This window comes from Terrapene carolina, unplaced genomic scaffold (genome assembly GCF_002925995.2).
Source record: "Terrapene carolina triunguis isolate 2854851 unplaced genomic scaffold, T_m_triunguis-2.0 Scaffold405, whole genome shotgun sequence".
Taxonomy (NCBI): Eukaryota; Metazoa; Chordata; order Testudines; family Emydidae; genus Terrapene; species Terrapene triunguis.
The window spans coordinates 18,668-34,934 of NW_020664756.1; the positions used below are offsets into that span (position 1 = coordinate 18,668).

Below are 16,267 nucleotides of genomic sequence, written 5' to 3' on the forward strand. Positions count from 1 at the left end.
GACCCAGTGCCCCAAGCTCAGGGACAGACTGAGCAGACCGAACCCACAGAGGGTCAACTTGGTAGAGACCCAGCCGGACGAGGGGAAGATGGCCCAGGCAAGGGGGGCTGACAGCTTCCCAACTGCTCAGGAGGGAGGGGTGCCCCAGGCCAGCTCCTATGGGGGGCTGGATGCTCCGGACTCAAGGTTCTCCGTTTACAGGATGGGCGCGGGGCTGTCCCTGCGGAGCGAGTGCCTTGTTCCCCTGGAGGTGGATGGGAGTAAGGTCAATGGATACTGGGACACGGGTGCTGAGGTAACGCTGGCCCGGCCCGAGGTGGTAGCTCCAAATCAGGTGATGCCCAACACCTATCTAACCCTGACAGGGGTGGGCGGGACCGCATTCAAGGTGCCCGTGGCAAGGGTACACCTCAAGTGGGGGGCCAAGGAGGGCCCCAAGGAAGTAGGGATGCACCACCATTTGCCCACTGAGGTGTTAATGGTGGGGGGGGACCTGGAGGACTGGCCAAGCAACTCCCAGGGTGCCCTGGTCAAGACCCGTAGCCAGAGCTGGCGAGGGGCACTGCGCCCTGACAATGGGGAGGGTACCTTGCCCAAGGCGCAGGACCCTAACCTGATGGGGAGGGAACACCCAGGGACACGGCTCAGAGAGGCTGCGGCCTCAGACCCAGCCGGCGAGAGAGAGCAGGTGGCCATCCCTGTCCCAGCTGCTGAGTTCCAGGCCGAGTTGCAGACAGATCCCTCCTTGCGGAAGATAAGGGACCTGGCCGACCTCAGTGCGGTACAGACCATGGGGAGAGGTGGCCGGAAAAGGTTCCTGTGGGAGAAGGGGTTCCTGTACAGACAATGGGCTCCCCAAGGGAAAATGGAGTCAGGGGGGATCAGGAGGCAGCTGGTGGTCCCCCAGAAGTATCGCCGCCAGCTGCTGTACGAGGCTCATGACACCCCCCTCTCAGGGCACCAGGGAACCGGGCACACCCAGCAGAGGCTGCTACGGAGCTTTTACTGGCCTGGGGTCTTTGTTACTGTCCGGCAGTACTGCCGATCCTGTGACCCCTGTCAGAGGGGAAGGAAGGCCCGGGACAAGGGGAAAACAGCTTTAGGACCCTTGCCCATCATAGAGGAGCCTTTCCAGAGGATGGCCAAGGTCAAAATGGGGCCTCTGAACCAAGAGAGCCCGAATCACCAACCTCCAGACTGGAACGCTGGGAGAAGACCCAATCCCAGTTTGAACCCCAGGGGTATTGGGGTGGGAAAAGGGCACGGGCCGCATAAGCCTTCCCACATGTGAACTACGAGTGCCATCAAGCACCCCCGACCTAAGGGGGGGCGTGACACTGGAGGGGCCTGGTGTAATTCTCACCAAGGAATGGGAGGTGTGACGAAGTGGGGGATTTTCTTGTTTTTTCTTGTTTTCGGTGGGGTTTCAATGGTTTGCATGCGGAGGGGGTGGGACTCAGTGTCCCCGGGTGTTACTGGTTTAACGAGGTGAGGGGAGAGGGAGTTTGTTGTTACAGAGGACCGGAGAGGGAACGTGGGGCCCCAGCCAATGGCCTGGAGGATGGAGACCCCAGAGACCGGACCCGGAGACCCAGCTCAGGAGATGCAGCCGGTTCTGGCCAGTGGGAGGACAATGGGCTGCAGAGTGAGGACCCAGTGACCTAACCAGCCGGTTCCAGCCAGAGGACAGAAGTGAGGAGAGGAGGCCCCAGTTTACGACCCTGTTTACCTGGAGAGAAGACAATGGACAGAGGCAGGGCTTGGGGCCGGGGATCTCAGATGCCCAGCTGGGAAGCAGGGGGGCTCGGGGCTGGAGAGGGGGAGCAGGCAGAGCCCACCTGGATGCAGAGAGACTGGGATGTGCTGGGCTGAGGGAGGCCAGGCCTGAGGCCCTGAGAGTTTCCTGTGCTGGGTTCAACTCTCAATAAACCCTCTTGTTTTACGCTGGCTGAGAGTCACTCCGGTCTAGAGAACAGGGTTGCATCGTCTCCTTCGGGGGTGGAGGCCCGGGGGGGTCCAGAGCGAGTGGACTCCCTGAGGGGGCCCACGGCGAGAGACAGACGTGCTAAGGCTCAGAGAGGTGCGGCTCCAGGAGGTGGAGGGGCCTAATCCTGAGAGAGAGTGGACCCCCGAGAAGGGCTGTCGCACTGAAAGGGGCAGCCCCCCACGGACCGCACGGGGCCAAGAGTGGGCATGATCTGTGAGTCCATGACAGGAGGGATGTTGGGGCATCCATGGGAATGTGGGTAGGTTCGAACTTCCCCAGGTCACTGGCTGAAGTGATCCCGCTCAGTTCAGTCTTGATCGGGGAGAGATGTGACGAACTGGGACTGTTCTTAATATGGTCTTTGAATGCTGAGTGGGGAGTGTTGGCCTGGGAAGGTTGCAGGGGAGTTTGGCTGGGACGGTCTGCATTGGGGGATGGGAGATTGGCCTTGAGGGAGGAGACCTGAGCATGTAACATGAGAACCCAGGACGGGGGTTGGAGGCCAGGTGACACCTTTGCCCGGGAAACTGAACAAAGGCTGGGAGAGGAGCCGGGGAGAGGCTGCGTGAGAGATGCTGGAGGGAGTGAGAGTGTCAAGAGCTGGCTGGTGGAATGGAGGGAAGTCCAGACGGGGCTCTGACCCCCCAACGGGGCTGTGGTGCCCTGGGACCCCAAGATGGACCCAACTGAGGGGGTCCTGTTGTCTGTACCTGCAAGACCTGTCTTGGACTGTGTTCCTGTCATCTGAATAAACCTTCTGCTTTACTGGCTGGCTGAGAGTCATGGTGAATAGCAGGAAGCCGGGGGTGCAGGGCCTTGTCTCCCCCCACACTCCGTGACACCCCACTCCCTGTCCAGTGCAGGGCACATGGACTGCCAGGACGTCCCTGCCCCAGGGGATCGAAGAGCCCTTCCCCCCAGGCTCCGGAGCGGGGCCACCTACTTCCCGGCACCGTGTGCCAGTTGGCGCCGTTGATGATGTTGCCCTCCCTGGTGAAGTCGTCGTAGTGGCAGAGGCGGCGCTCGTCGTTCACCATGGCCAGGTTGGTGGTGGCATAGACGGTGGCGAGCCAGCGGAAGACGGCGTCATCAGGCGTGGGCGTCAGCTCCTGGGCCTTCCAGTAGGTGCGGGTCATGTCGTAGGGGTAGGTCACCACCAGCTCCCCACCGTGCAGGTTGGCGCTCAGCACGAAGGGGAACTTCTGCATCCAGTCGATGACGGCGCGGGTCTCCGGGGCCACCTGGGCAGGGACAGGCCTCGGCCTCAGAGCGCTGGGGGGGACAAGGGCCCCCGGGCGCTGAGGGCAGGGATGGGGCGTGAAGCACGTGGCCTGACCCTCGGCTGGGACTGGCTCCCGTGCGAGGGGCTGCTGTTCCGCCCGGGTAGCCCCTCGCACCCGCTTCGCCCTGGGGTGAAGGGCTGCAGGAGGAGCAGGGTGGCCATGGTGTCTGCAGGCCCCTGGCATGAACCCGGCTCCCGCTCGGGGCCTGGATCATCCCACTGCCACTGCTGGCATGTGAGAGCCGCTGGGCAGGAGGCCCAGAACATCCCGGTTCGCATCCGTCACCCCAGCCCCTGCCCCTGCCTTCCAGCAAGGAGAATCCCCAGGTCTCCCAGCCCCATCCATCCCTGCACCCCACAGCCCCCCCATGTCCCCTGCACCCCACAGCGCCCCTGCACCCCACATCACCCCTGCCCCCTGCCTCCCACACCCCACAGCACCCCCTGCCCCCGCACCCCATATCTCCCCCTGCCCCCTGCACCCTACAGCCCCCCCATGTCCCCCGCACCCCACAGTGCCCCTATGTCCTCCACAGCTTCCCCGTCCCTGCACCGCCCTGTCCCCGCATTCCACAACACCCCCGTTCCACAGCGCCCCCTATCCCGCACTGCCCCATCCCCGCACCCCCCCCCCGCCCCGCCCCGTGCGGCGGGCGGGACTCACCGTGGCGTTGGTGAAGGTGTAGTACTCCGGGATGGGGAGATAGTGGTTGGGGAACTTGTGAGGAACCAGCTCATTGTCTTCGGCGTCCCACAGGGCCGTGTTGAGGTCGGCGAAGTTGTGGTTGAGGTCGATGCCTTCGTAGGTCCAGCGGCCCACGGCCCAGCCCGCCAGCTCCGAGCCCTGCGGGGGGGGAGGGGTGGTGGGAGAGCTCAGCTCCCCCTCCCGCGCCGCACCCTCCCCCCCGCTCTCTGGGGCGCATTCAGAGCAGGTGGGGCTCAGAGCCACCGCAGATCAGAGAACCCCAATAACGGCTGGGCCACTGTGACATCCCCTGGCTGCCACGGCCCTCCCACCCCCGTCTGCCTCCCTCCCTCCCGGACAGCCCAGCCCTCACCGGTCAGAGGGGCCCTCGCGCCCCCTTCCGGCCCCCTCCCTCCTCATCGTCTGCCCCCCATCCCGTCTCGCCCTCGCTTCCTCCCCGTGCGTCTGCGTTGGGATCCCCATCGCCCTCACTGCCCTCAGCCGGGGCGCTCCACGGCCAGCCCCTAGCGCCGTTCATGGAGCCCTCCCCCTAGAGCCCGCCAGGCCCCTCTGCCCCACTCCCTGCTCCGCGCCGGGCCCCTGCAGGCACACGCCGCTCAGCTGCCTCGCCCCAGGAGCGAACTGGGTTCAAGTTCCCGAGCGCCCTGCCCGTGTTCCCGCCTGGGGGCGGCCTCTGCCTCAGCACTGAACAGTGCCGGCCGGGCATGCTGAGAGCGCCTCCTGCTGGCTTCACGGGAGCAGAGCGTGAGGGCGTTCAGCCCCCGCCCGGCCCTGCATTGGCAGGGCGCAGAGAGGGACCCAGCCCTGTCGCCAGGCCGGGATTCCCAGGCCACCCCTCTCGGAGCCAACCCGGCTGGTGCCCAGTGCGGCTGTACTGCCTGTTCCCCGGAGCCCGGCAGTGGCGCCGCCCTGCGTCCGCAGGGGCCCCTGAGTGGCGGTGAGGCCATGCCCACGGGTCCCCCGGGCCCAGCAGTGGCGACGCCCGGCCGGAGCTGCCCTCCCCTGGGCGCGGGCCCCCGCGGGCCCTACCAGCTTGTAGGCCGTCTCGTAGCCGTCGGGGTTCATGGAGGGCAGCAGGTGGATGCGGGTCTCGCTCACCAGCCGGACGACGCGGGGGTTGCCCCGGGTGTACTCGCCGCACAGGTACTGCATCAGGTTGAGCAGGAGCTCGCGGCCCAGCACCTCGTTCCCGTGCATCCCGGCCACGTAGCGGAACTCCGGCTCCCCTGCCGGCGACACGCAGCCAGCTGCCCACGAGCCTGCTGCCCGCCCGCCCGCCCGGCGCCACCCTCCAGGCACCAGGCTGAGAGCGCGGCCAACCCCATCCGCTCCCCAGGGCCGCTGGACGCCTGGGAAATCCCCCCACATGCCAGACTCCCGGGGGAAGCGACGCAGAGACTGGCCCCAGGAACAGCTCCGTGCTGGGCCAGACGGGGAGCCGGGGCCAGCCGGGCCTGAGGCTCTGGAGGGGGAGTTCGTGCTGCCTGCGTCCCCAGAAGGGGCAGGACACACTGAATGTGGGACACAACAGCTAGGGTAGAGCCTCATACACTCCAGGCAGGGAGGCGCCCTGGCCCTGGGGGTGTCTGGGGGCAGACTCAGTGGGTGCCCCAGGTCTGGGGGGTGTCTGTGGGGCAGACTCAGCGGGGCGCCCTGGCTCTGGGAGGGTGGCTGTGGGGGCAGACTCAGCGGTGCCCTGGCTCTAGGGGGTGTGTCTGGGGGCAGACCCAGCAGGCTCCCTGGCTCTAGGGGTGTGTCTGTGGGGGCAGACTCAGCGGTGCCCTGGCTCTAGGGGGGTGTCTGTGGGGGCAGACTCAGCGGGGCGCCCTGGCTCGGGGTGGAGTTCAGCCAGGCCAGCCTCGTGGGACATGGGGCAGCAGAGCAGGGGTGTAGATGGACGTCCCCCCGACCAAAATGGGACTCTCTGTGCGTGGCACGAGGGGCAGCAACCCGAGCTCTCCCTCTCCGTCCGCCAGCGCCGGGGGTGCGACTGGGAAGCGGTGCCGGCGGCGTCTCCCCTCTGCCCCGTGCTGCGGGGACTCACCCAACTCGTGCTGCCCGGGGTTGTCCGAGATCTCCATCACGTACATCTTCAGGCCCAGGTAGCTCTTCCCGATGCTGTAGACCCGGGTGATGTTGGGGCACTCCTCGTTCACCTCCTTCATCAGCTGTGAAGGGCAAGGGGCATGGCTAGCCTCTCCTGCCGGGGCTGGCCAACGCGTGCCTGCCTTCCCTGCCGGTGGCGGGCACCGCGAGGGGGGGCACAGGGCGGGAGCTGCCTGCCCCAGCCGTGTGGAGGCAGGGAGCGAAGGGAACGTACCTTTCTCATCTCCTTGTAGTTGTGATGCCTGAAGTCCAGCTTGTCGGTCGCCACCGGCTTGTTCTCCCAGGAGTAGATGTTGTTGGGGTCTGCAGGGAGAGTCGGGCGTGAAATTCGGGGCCGGCGCCAGGTCCAGGCACCAAGCGCTCCCGTGTTCGCCCACGGGCCGCCAGCCCCCATTCTCCCCAGCTGGGGCCAGGTGAAGCTGCCCTCAGCAGCTGGATGAAGGCAGCGGCCATCTTGGCTAAGGGCAGCCCACGGCCTCTTTCCGGTCTGAGAAGGCCCTTCGCTGAGGTCGGCTTGCGTCCCGTTTAGAACAAGAGGAGGCGGCCGCCATTTTGGGAAGAGGGCAGTTCTCCCCAAGCGTCGCTAACGAAGATTATTGTGCAGCCTCTGCTGATAGAGAAACTCCCCCTTATGGCGAATAACGGCAAAAAATGACCAGTCAGCCTAAAAAGTTACGTACAAATCTATCCCTTGCTCCAGATCCACCTCTCAGCCACTCTGTGTGTAAACAGCCAATACCTGAGCTGATGTCAACAGGGACAAAGCGGGTCTGACGCTGCGGGCTGCGTTTCTTAAAGGACCCATTTTCAGAATTCATTTTTGTTCACAACCTAATTCGCGGATCCACGTGTAACACCTCAGCCCGTGCGTGCTGGGCTCAGAGTCCGGGCTGCCCGGCGTGGGAGGATACACAGTCTTTTTCCTCCGGAACAGAGGCTATATCCCTGCTTTAAGTGCAAAACTCACCCTAAACTACAGGGCATGGCCAGCACCTCCAGGAGAACAAGATGACCCAGAATTATACCAGTCAATACTTTAAAATACCCGAGCGCGCCGGGAGGGACAGAAATGTTCATGCTTCAGGGCTTGACCTGGCCTATAGCTCCTGGGTGGTCAGGAGGGAACGTTGCCATCGGCAGGTTATCCCATCCCTCAGGGACTCTCTCAAGCAGCTGGTACAGGTCACTGCCAGAGCCTGGCTTAAAAGGACTGCGGTTCCTGTGCTGCTGTGAGAGGCATTTCTCGGACAGCCCCGTCCCAGACCATTCGGGGTCTGTGCTCGCAGTGCCAGCCCGGCCGGGGACCTGGGGCTGCTGGCACGACAGAGGGCTGCGGAGGAGACAGGCCAGAGGGACCGAGAGCAAAGGGCCCCGGCTTGAGGCCACACAACAGAACGAAGGGGAAGACGGACAGGCCTGGCCAGCCGGCCTCTCGGAGGGAGAGCGCAGGGACAAGCCCACCCCAGCAGCGCGTCCTACCTGGCAAGGGGCAGCCCAGGATCTCCGCCCTCAGGCAGATGGTGCCGTTCTCAAACCAGGTCTGGGGGTTGATGCGGATGTAGCGCGCCACCACCGGGGTGGGGAGTGCATTGAGCACGGGCGTCTCGGGGTCCTTGTTCCCCAGGAACACCTAGAGACAGACAGACGGATGCGGCCCTGGCCTTCGGCTGCTTGCGAGGCTCATTCTTATCCCCATTATAAATACTCGTCCTTCTGGGGGAGGTGGGTGCTGGTGACAGGGGCTGGCGTGCCAGGCCCAGGGCCTCCAGCCCTGCACCCCCCCAGCAGCCGGAGCAGGGCTCCCCCATGCTGCCCCCTGCCCTTGGAGTCACTGACCTCCCGCCTGCGCCCCAGACTGGATCTCCCCCTGCTCTGAGCAGGACAGCGCCCACTCGCCTCGCGGCCCACTGCCTCCATTGCCCAGAGCGCTCTCCAGGCCACACGCCCAGCCCTCCTCCCGGGGCGGGATGCTGAGTCCTTCTTCAAACACAAGCCGGGATTCTCCCAGGCTCCCGGGACTCTGGACTGCCAGGCAGTGAGAGCCGTGCCGTGTCGCCTGGCACTAGAGAAGCAGCGGCTGGGTCCAGCGTCCGCATTGCCCGGCTGGCAGCTCGGAGGGCCCGGGATCAGAACCCAAAGGGTTACGTCCGCCCCAGCCCCCCGCCTGCTCCCCCTGGCTCCCATTCAACCCGAGCTGCCTGCGAGAGGCTGGAACCTGGCACCAGACCCAGGCTTGTGCCACAGGGACGTGCCAAACCCCAGGGAAACCAACAGTGCTCTGCCCCAGGCCAACAGGGCTCCAGGCGCCCGCCGGGGCCCGTGCCAGCTCAGAGCTCCCCAGGGAGAGAGCCGCAGAGTGCAGTGTGGGACTCTCACAGACACCCACTCACCGCCCGGCCACAAGCCCACCCCCACTGCCCTCCCCAGGGGGGCCTGGCTCCCTCTCGGGGGCGCCAGTGAGATGGGACGAGCCAGGCGGGACCGGCCTCTCCCCCTAGTGCAGAGGGGGCTGGGAGCTGCCGGTTCCTCCCCTCCCCCCGCCAGGCTGATTGCTTTCTGCCTGTTTCCGAACTCAGTTCTTTCCCAAAAGATTGGGCAGGAAGAGGTCAGAACACAGCAAATTCTATAGCGCGGACACACACACTGCACGTCTGTACACACACTCACACACACACACACACACACACACACACACACACACACACACACACACACACACACACACACACACACACACACACCCACACACACACACACACACACACACACACACACACACACACACACACACACACACACACTGCACGTCTGTACACACACACACACACACACTGCACATCTGTACACACACACACACACACACACACTGCACGTCTGCACACACACACACACACACACACACACACTGCACGTCTGCACACACACACACACACACACACACTGCAAGTCTGCACACACACACACACACACATACTACACGTCTGTACACACACACACACACTGCACGTCTGTACGCACACACACACACACTGCACGTCTGTACACACACACACACACATACTGCACATCTGTACACACACACACACACACACTGCACGTCTGTACACACACACACACTGCACGTCTGTACACACACACACACACACTCTGCACGTCCGTACACACACGCACTGCACTGATTTATTTACACGCATGGACACACACACACTCACCCCCTCCAGCCCGGGAGGGAGGGATTTTGCCCGGGGGTGGGGGCTGCCAGGGGAAGCAGAGCTGCCCTGGGGCTCTGGCCGCCCCCCCCCCCCCCCCCCCCGAAAGGTCTTTTGTGCTGGGGAGGGGCCCCGGCGGAGGCGGGGGGGGGGGGGGGGGGGCACAGGATGAGCTACAAACCAGCCCAGTCCACGCAGCTCTATTAACCCTCCGCAGACTGGCTGGTACCGGGAGAGGGCTGTGGGGAGCAGGGAGGGGTCCGGTCCCGTTGGGGGGCTGTCACGGCTCCTGCTGCTGAGGGAAAGGCCCCCAAGGTGAGTGAGAGGTGCCCTCAGGATGGGGGTCTGGCCTGGCACAGCCCGACCCCAGGCTCCAGGGCAGCAAATGTCGCTTAAAGTGCCCAGTGCCCTGCCCGTGGGGGGCCGTGCACAGCTCAGCGAAATCCGGAGGCTCTGACCCTGCACCTCCATCCCCAAGTCCTCGAGGCCCCGGCAGGCGCTGCCACCCACAGCCACCGACTGTAAAAAGCCCATTCGCCCCGGTGCTGGCCCGTCGCCCTGGCCGCCTGCCCCACCAGCCTCCCGTCCCCGCAATGCCCCAGGGCTGGGGCGCCCCCACTCACCACCTCCTCCGTCCCGTTCCTGCCTGGCTGCCAGCTGTGTGTGTCGTTACTGAACTGGACTTTGTAGGAGGTCACCCAGTCGTAACTACATGGGGAAGAGGGGGAGAGAGAATCAGCGGTGGGATCAGTCACCAGCACTGAGGGGTTTATAGGGACCCTGATCCCCTTCACTGATAGCCCCACAAGAGCTGTCCGAGAGCCTAGATACCACGATGAGGGGCTCGCTGACCCAGCCAGTGGCTGCGGCCCCGGATCCATCACCCCGCGCTCTCCCCTCCCCTTCACTCGCTGCTTACGTCCAGATGGAGTTCAGGCCCTGTGTGATGACGCCGGTGAAACGGGTCGGCCGCCGGGCATCGATCTCCAGCCACTGGTCCCGGTCCTCGTGGCCGGCACACCAGCCTCCGTCGTAGAAGTCACCGTCGTGAATCCCGGACTGCGGCGGGGGGGGGGGGGGGGGGCCGGGCGGCAGGGGGGGGGGCCCGGGGGGGGGCCCCGGGGGGGGGGGGGGGGGGGGGGGGGAGGACAGAGAGCGACGAGAGGTCACTGTGGGGGCAGCCGCGGAGCGTGGGAAGCTGTGCGCTGGGAGTTCCCATGCCAGTGCCCCGGGGAGCTGGGCTCCTTGGGGCTCCCCGCAGCAGGGGAGCCCCAAGGAGCCCGAGATAGCCCGAGATAGCGAGCGCTACTGCGAACAGGTAACCCAGTCCAAGCCAGCCCTGTGGCTCATCGCCCCCACCAGAACTGCGGGGAACTCCACCAGCTCTGCACAGGTCTGACTAGTCTGAGCAACTTGGGCCAGATGTCACGAGCGCTCCCCCCATTTCCGGGGCGCAGGCCAGCGGGAGCCACCGTGCTACCGGCAACGGGACAGCTTCCCACCCGAAATCCCCACATCCTGGCTAGAAAACAGAGCCCTGGTTTCAGTGGGGAAATCCACGGAGCTGTGCAGAACTCCCCCCAACCCTCCCTGCAGAAACGGGCCCAGTTCTCCGGCTCTGAACGAAATGGAAAGGCGCGGGGGGCTGCCGGGTCGTTATGTACATTTCGGTGCCTGATGGCGGCGCCCCCTACTGGGGAGGGGAAATGCTCAGCAGGACCCTTTAGCCAGCTGCCGCGGGAGGTTTCTCGCCCTCCAGTGGAAGACGGCGCAGTGAAGAGGCTAGTGTAGTGGACGGATGGGGTGACCCTGCTGGGGGGGAGAGAGTTAGGTGAGGGGGCTGGGGCTGCAGTCAGGAGCCGTCCTCTTTGGAGCTGTCAGGATGGCACCCCAGAGCCCCTGGAGGGAGACGACGCCCAGCTGGTGGCCAGGTAACTGCCATGTGGGCTGGGAGAGGCCTCGCTCTGAAGGAAAGGGCTCCCCCCTCCCCCCGGCACAGCACACCTGTATATTGAGGCGTCCCCGGTGGGCACCCAGTCCGTAGCGCTTGATGCTGGAGGCGCGTAGCTGGAAGTCCGACACCCTCAGAGACTCCAGCCCCAGCGGGGGACATTCTGGTGGGAGGCCGAAGGGGGAAAGGAAAGAAAATCAGCTTAAAGAAAAGCCAGAGGGGCCAAAGGCATCCTTGGTGCAACTCCAGTGGCCTGCAAACAAACCTCTCAGCGACAGGGGCAGGAGTAGAGGGAGGCCGGGCCAGGAGCCGCTCCCCCTGGAATCCCATCCCCTGAACAATGGGGAGACCCCACCCAGGGGCAGACCAGCCAGGCTGGGCACCCTGGGGTGTCAGGGACAATCTCTCTCCTTCTCTCACTGGCTGGCGTCAAGTGGGATGTGATGTCCAGGGGCCCATGGTCTGGGTGACAGCCAGTACCAAATCTGGCTGGACCCTGCCGCCCTCTGCACTTAGCATCACCCGGGCCCCAGTGAGCCCTGCTCAGAGCCTTTCATCTCCAGAGCCCTCCCCGGCACTGACCGTAAACTCCCCCAGATGTACCCGCGGGGCAGAGCTCCGCACTCCCAGCTCCCTGTCCTCTCTGCTGCCCTAGGCCCGGACGGTACGGGTATCCCCTGCGGCCTATTCTCCAGTGCCGTAGTGGGTCTAGGGGTGAGTGCTCAACAATGGGGGTTACCCTGTGTGACGAAGTGGGACTGTTCTTAATGTTTTCCTCAGTTTCCCCTATGCAGTTCTTAAGTATTTAGGGGGTGGGATAAGGGTGTATGGTTGCTGCAGAGCAAAGGGCCAGTGTACATAAATGCCCGACACTCTGTCTCTTAGCAACTGATGGCCTGGGCCCCTCCTCTGCAAAGGTGCCAACTGAAGGTGTTGGAGACAAAGGGATCAGGTGACCTCCTGGCCTGGGAAAGAGACAAAGCCCAGAAAAGGAGGGGCTGGACGGGGTTTTCAGTTGGGAGCTAGCTGGGGACTGGAAGGGAGGGCAGACGGGGGTCTGCCTCGCTGGGCCTCAGAATGGACCCGGCGGAGGGGTCCCGTTCGCTGGACCTACAAGCTCTGTTTTAGACTGTGTTCCTGTCATCTAATAAACCTCTGTTTTACTGGCTGGCTGAGAGTCACATCTGACTGCGAAGTGGGGGGTGCAGAACCCTTTGGCTTCCCCAGGACCCCGCCGGGGCGGACTCGCTGTGGGAAGCGCACGGAGGGGCATATGCTGAATGCTCCCAGGAGAGACCCAGGAGGTGAAGCCGTGTGAGCTTCTTGCCCTGAAGACGGTCTGCTCCGAGGGAGAGGAGGCTCCCCAAGGTCCTGCCTGGCTTTCTGGGGAGCAGTTCCAGAGCATCGCCCGGGGACTCCGTGACACCCTGCAGCCTGAGAGATGGAAGTATTTCCTCCTGTTTCCCTTTGCTTGGTTTCAGTGTGTTTGATGAGCTCTTTCTCGGAGCCGATACAGAGCCCAGGGCCCGGTTTGCTGCTACGGGGCGCTGGGCTGCTGGCTTGGAGACCTCACGTCTTGGCTGTCACAGAGGCTGCAGGCAGCACAGACAGTGCCACCATCATCAGCAGGGAATGAGTCTAGGGGCTCACACATCTACCCCCAGAGCCAGAGCCAGAGCAGAGCGACTTCAGTACCGGAGCCAGCCGTGCAGGGACACAGGCCGTCGCTAACGCCCCCGGGCTAACCCCAGCGTTCCAGCCAATTCCAGCCTGGCCGGTTACATTCAGCTTTCCTGATTCCCCCAGCAGTTTAAACCGCATCCGGCATTCCTCCTCGCTGCCTGGCCTACATTACTGCAGGGTTACTTGGCCTATTAAGCAGCAGCAGTGCTTCCCCCCCCTCCCCCAGAGGTGGCTGCAGCATTTCACGGCTGGGTGGAGTGCAGGCACAGCTGTTTGCACCACCCAGAACACTGTGTTAGTGCTAGGGACGGGAATTATTTATTGTTACACTGGGCACAAAGTCCGTGGGGATCCCCTGGATCCAGGGGGCTGCACACAGCCGTGAGGCCAGCCTGCTTCAGTTCTCCTCCGGCCAGGACTCAGAACGAGCTCCCGGGTGGTGTCTTCCCCCGCTCCCCACCCCAGGAAGAGCGCAGCACACTCAGCCCAGCCTGGAGCCAAACACACTGCTGGAGACACAAGCGCTGCCGGAGATCAGGCCAGCGGATACCAGAGAACAACGGAGTGCTGAAACCACAACCACAGCCTGTGAGGATGAGTCAAAGAGCCATCATATCCCGGCACAGCTGGCGCAATCCCAGGGGGTCTGTGCGGAGGAGGGGGCCAGGCCGGTCGCAGCTGTTCCCCTGTGGAACCTCCCGCTGCAGGCTGGGCTTGGCCCTGCGGGGGAGGCAGGTAACTGCACTGCTCTGTGGCGCCCCCTCTGGTCGTTGCTCAGAGGGCGGGGGGTAAAAAGGGAAGTGCTGGGAACTCCCTGGCACCCAGACTCACTGATGGTGCCCTGGAGATGCTGGGAAGAGAGGGGATCCCGCAGGGTGACTCGGACACAAACCCCTCCCCCCCCACTAGTGCTACAGCCCAAGCATGGGAGCCAGCAGGCCCTGCGATGGAAGAGCCACGCCAGGCCAGCCACAGGCTGGGAGTGGCTCTCACGAGATCTTTGCCCAGCGGGGTCATACACCCTCCCTCCCCCACAGCTGTGGCAGGGCCAATGCCACCCGGGCTCTTTCACTGCCTCCCTGGGGCTGCCCTGGGCACATGTGGAGACGCAGGGATGAGCCCGGGGAACTGGGCTTCTCCGACCCGCTGCGGGGCGAGCAGCCTCCCTCCTGCCTCTGCAGCCCGACCCGAGCCCCGTTTCTCCCGGGAACGCCCGAGCCTGATCCCAGCAGCCTGGAGCGGCGCCTTCGGCTTCCTCTTCCTCCCAGCCATGGCTCCCTCTCCGCAGGGGAAGCGATCTCGTCTTCTCTACGCCCCGGCCACGCTCTCAGACCTACGGAGCGAGCCCGCCCTGCGGTTCAGCTGCCTTGCCAGGGACGCAGGCGGGTTCCCTGCCCCTACTGTGCCACTGCCGGAGCTTCGAGAGCGGCCGGGGACGTGGCTCGGCTCTGCCCGGCCCGCGAGTGCGTTTGTGGAGCTGAAATCCCCCTGGGGACCAGTCACTCCGCTCCCGGTGCGACTCCCACGTCCTCCGGACCAGCGCTTTGGCGCCGCCAAGGCAGGGACAGCACCTGGCTGAGCCCATCACGCTGGATCCGAGCGAGGTCTAGACCTCACGGCAGTAGCAGCCACTAGGCCACGTGGACGCCAGGAGTTCCTGCCCTCAGCACCCAGCCCCGGCCCCTGAGCACCCACCAGCGCCTTGGCGTCTCTGGGCAGCACCTCTTTGCCTGGGCTAAGGTCACACGGTGCAGGAGGCTCGGGGACTGTAGATCAGGCCCTGCGGCTTTGCACGCTCCTCCTCTGTGCTCCTGTGCGAGTCCCCAGGTCTGACAGGGCCTCGGCCCACTGCTTCCCCCAGCTGCGGGGCCCTCTGGCCCGGTCAGCCCCTGGACGCACCGAGGGCCCCTGCAGCAAATCCGGCCCGGTAATGCTGCAGACTGTGACGAAGTGGGGGATTTTCTTGTTTGTTTTCTTGTTTTCGGTGGGGTTTCAATGGTTTGCATGCGGGGGTGGGGGGGTGGGACTCAGTTTCCCTGGGTGTTACTGGTTTAACGAGGTGAGGGGAGAGGGAGTTTGTTGTTACAGAGGACCGGAGAGGGAACGTGGGGCCCCAGCCAATGGCCTGGAGGATGGAGACCCCAGAGACCGGACCCGGAGACCCAGCTCAGGAGATGCAGCCGGTTCTGGCCAGTGGGAGGACAATGGGCTGCAGAGTGAGGACCCAGTGACCTAACCAGCCGGTTCCAGCCAGAGGACAGAAGCGAGGAGAGGAGGCCCCAGTTTACGACCCTGTTTCCCTGGAGAGAAGACAATGGACAGAGGCGGGGCCTGGGGCCGGGGATCTCGGATGCCCAGCGGCGAGCAGGGGGGCTCTGGGCTGGAGAGGGAGAGCAGGCAGAGCCCACCTGGATGCAGAGAGACTGGGATGTGCTGGGCTGAGGGAGGCCAGGCCTGAGGCCCTGAGAGTTTCCTGTGCTGTGTTCAACTCTCAATAAACCCTCCTGTTTCATGCTGGCTGAGAGTCACTCCGGTCTAGAGAACAGGGTGGCATCAACCCCTTCGGGGGTAGAGGCCCCGGGGGTCCAGAGCGAGGGGACTCCCTGAGGGGGCCCACGGCAGAGACAGATGTGCTAAGGCTCAGAGAGGTGCGGCTCCAGGAGGTGGAGGGGCCTGACCCCGAGAGAGAGTGGACCCCCGAGAAGGGCTGTCGCACTAAAAGGGGCACCCCCCACAGACCGCACGGGGCCAAGAGTGGGCACGAACTGTGAGTCCGTGACACAGACCAGCTTCTCAGACCCGAGAGCACTGGCCTGGCTTAGCTCCTGCGTGGGCATGAGGCCCCCCCAGGCAGCGCCTGCCCCTGAGCTGGGTTAGCACCTGCCTCCTGCCGCTGTATGTCTCCCCAGGGAGACACCCCCCTCTCTGGGGGACCAGTGAGAACAGGAACCATTAGGTAACGCTGCTCCCAGGCCCTGGAGCAATCGCAAGGTTAGGATTTGCCTCACAGAACAGCCCAGTGCCCATCTCACCCTGGGGTTGCCAACTTTCTAATTGCACCAAACCGAACACCCTTGCCCTGCTCCCTTCCCGCCTCTTCCATGAGGCCCCACCCCCAGCCCCGCCCCTTCCCCAAGGTTCTGCCCCCACTCACTCCATCCCCCTCCCTCTGTCGCTCGCTCTCCCCCACCCTCACTCACTCGCTCGCTCATTTTCACCGGGCTGGGGCAGGGGGGTTGGAGGGGGTGAGGGCATTGGCTGGGGCTGTGGGCTCTGGGCTGGGGCCGGGGATGAGGGGTTTGGGGTGCAGGAGGGGGCTCTGGGCTGGGACTGAGGGGTTCAG

General features: G+C 64.5%; 1 protein-coding gene across 1 annotated transcript in view; it reads right to left on the reverse strand.

Moving 5' to 3' along the window:
- CPXM1 (carboxypeptidase X, M14 family member 1) overlaps positions 1–16,267 on the reverse strand; it is a 30,547-nt gene that overhangs the window by 10,184 nt on the left and 4,096 nt on the right. The window contains exons 3-11 of the mRNA XM_026658173.2: positions 11,295–11,404; positions 10,210–10,349; positions 9,914–9,998; positions 7,561–7,711; positions 6,296–6,384; positions 6,020–6,143; positions 5,005–5,201; positions 3,934–4,113; positions 2,931–3,228 (exon numbers count right to left, since the gene is read on the reverse strand). Of these exons, the coding sequence (XP_026513958.1) occupies positions 2,931–3,228; positions 3,934–4,113; positions 5,005–5,201; positions 6,020–6,143; positions 6,296–6,384; positions 7,561–7,711; positions 9,914–9,998; positions 10,210–10,349; positions 11,295–11,404 (1,374 nt within the window). The remainder of the gene's footprint in view (positions 1–2,930; positions 3,229–3,933; positions 4,114–5,004; positions 5,202–6,019; positions 6,144–6,295; positions 6,385–7,560; positions 7,712–9,913; positions 9,999–10,209; positions 10,350–11,294; positions 11,405–16,267) is intronic.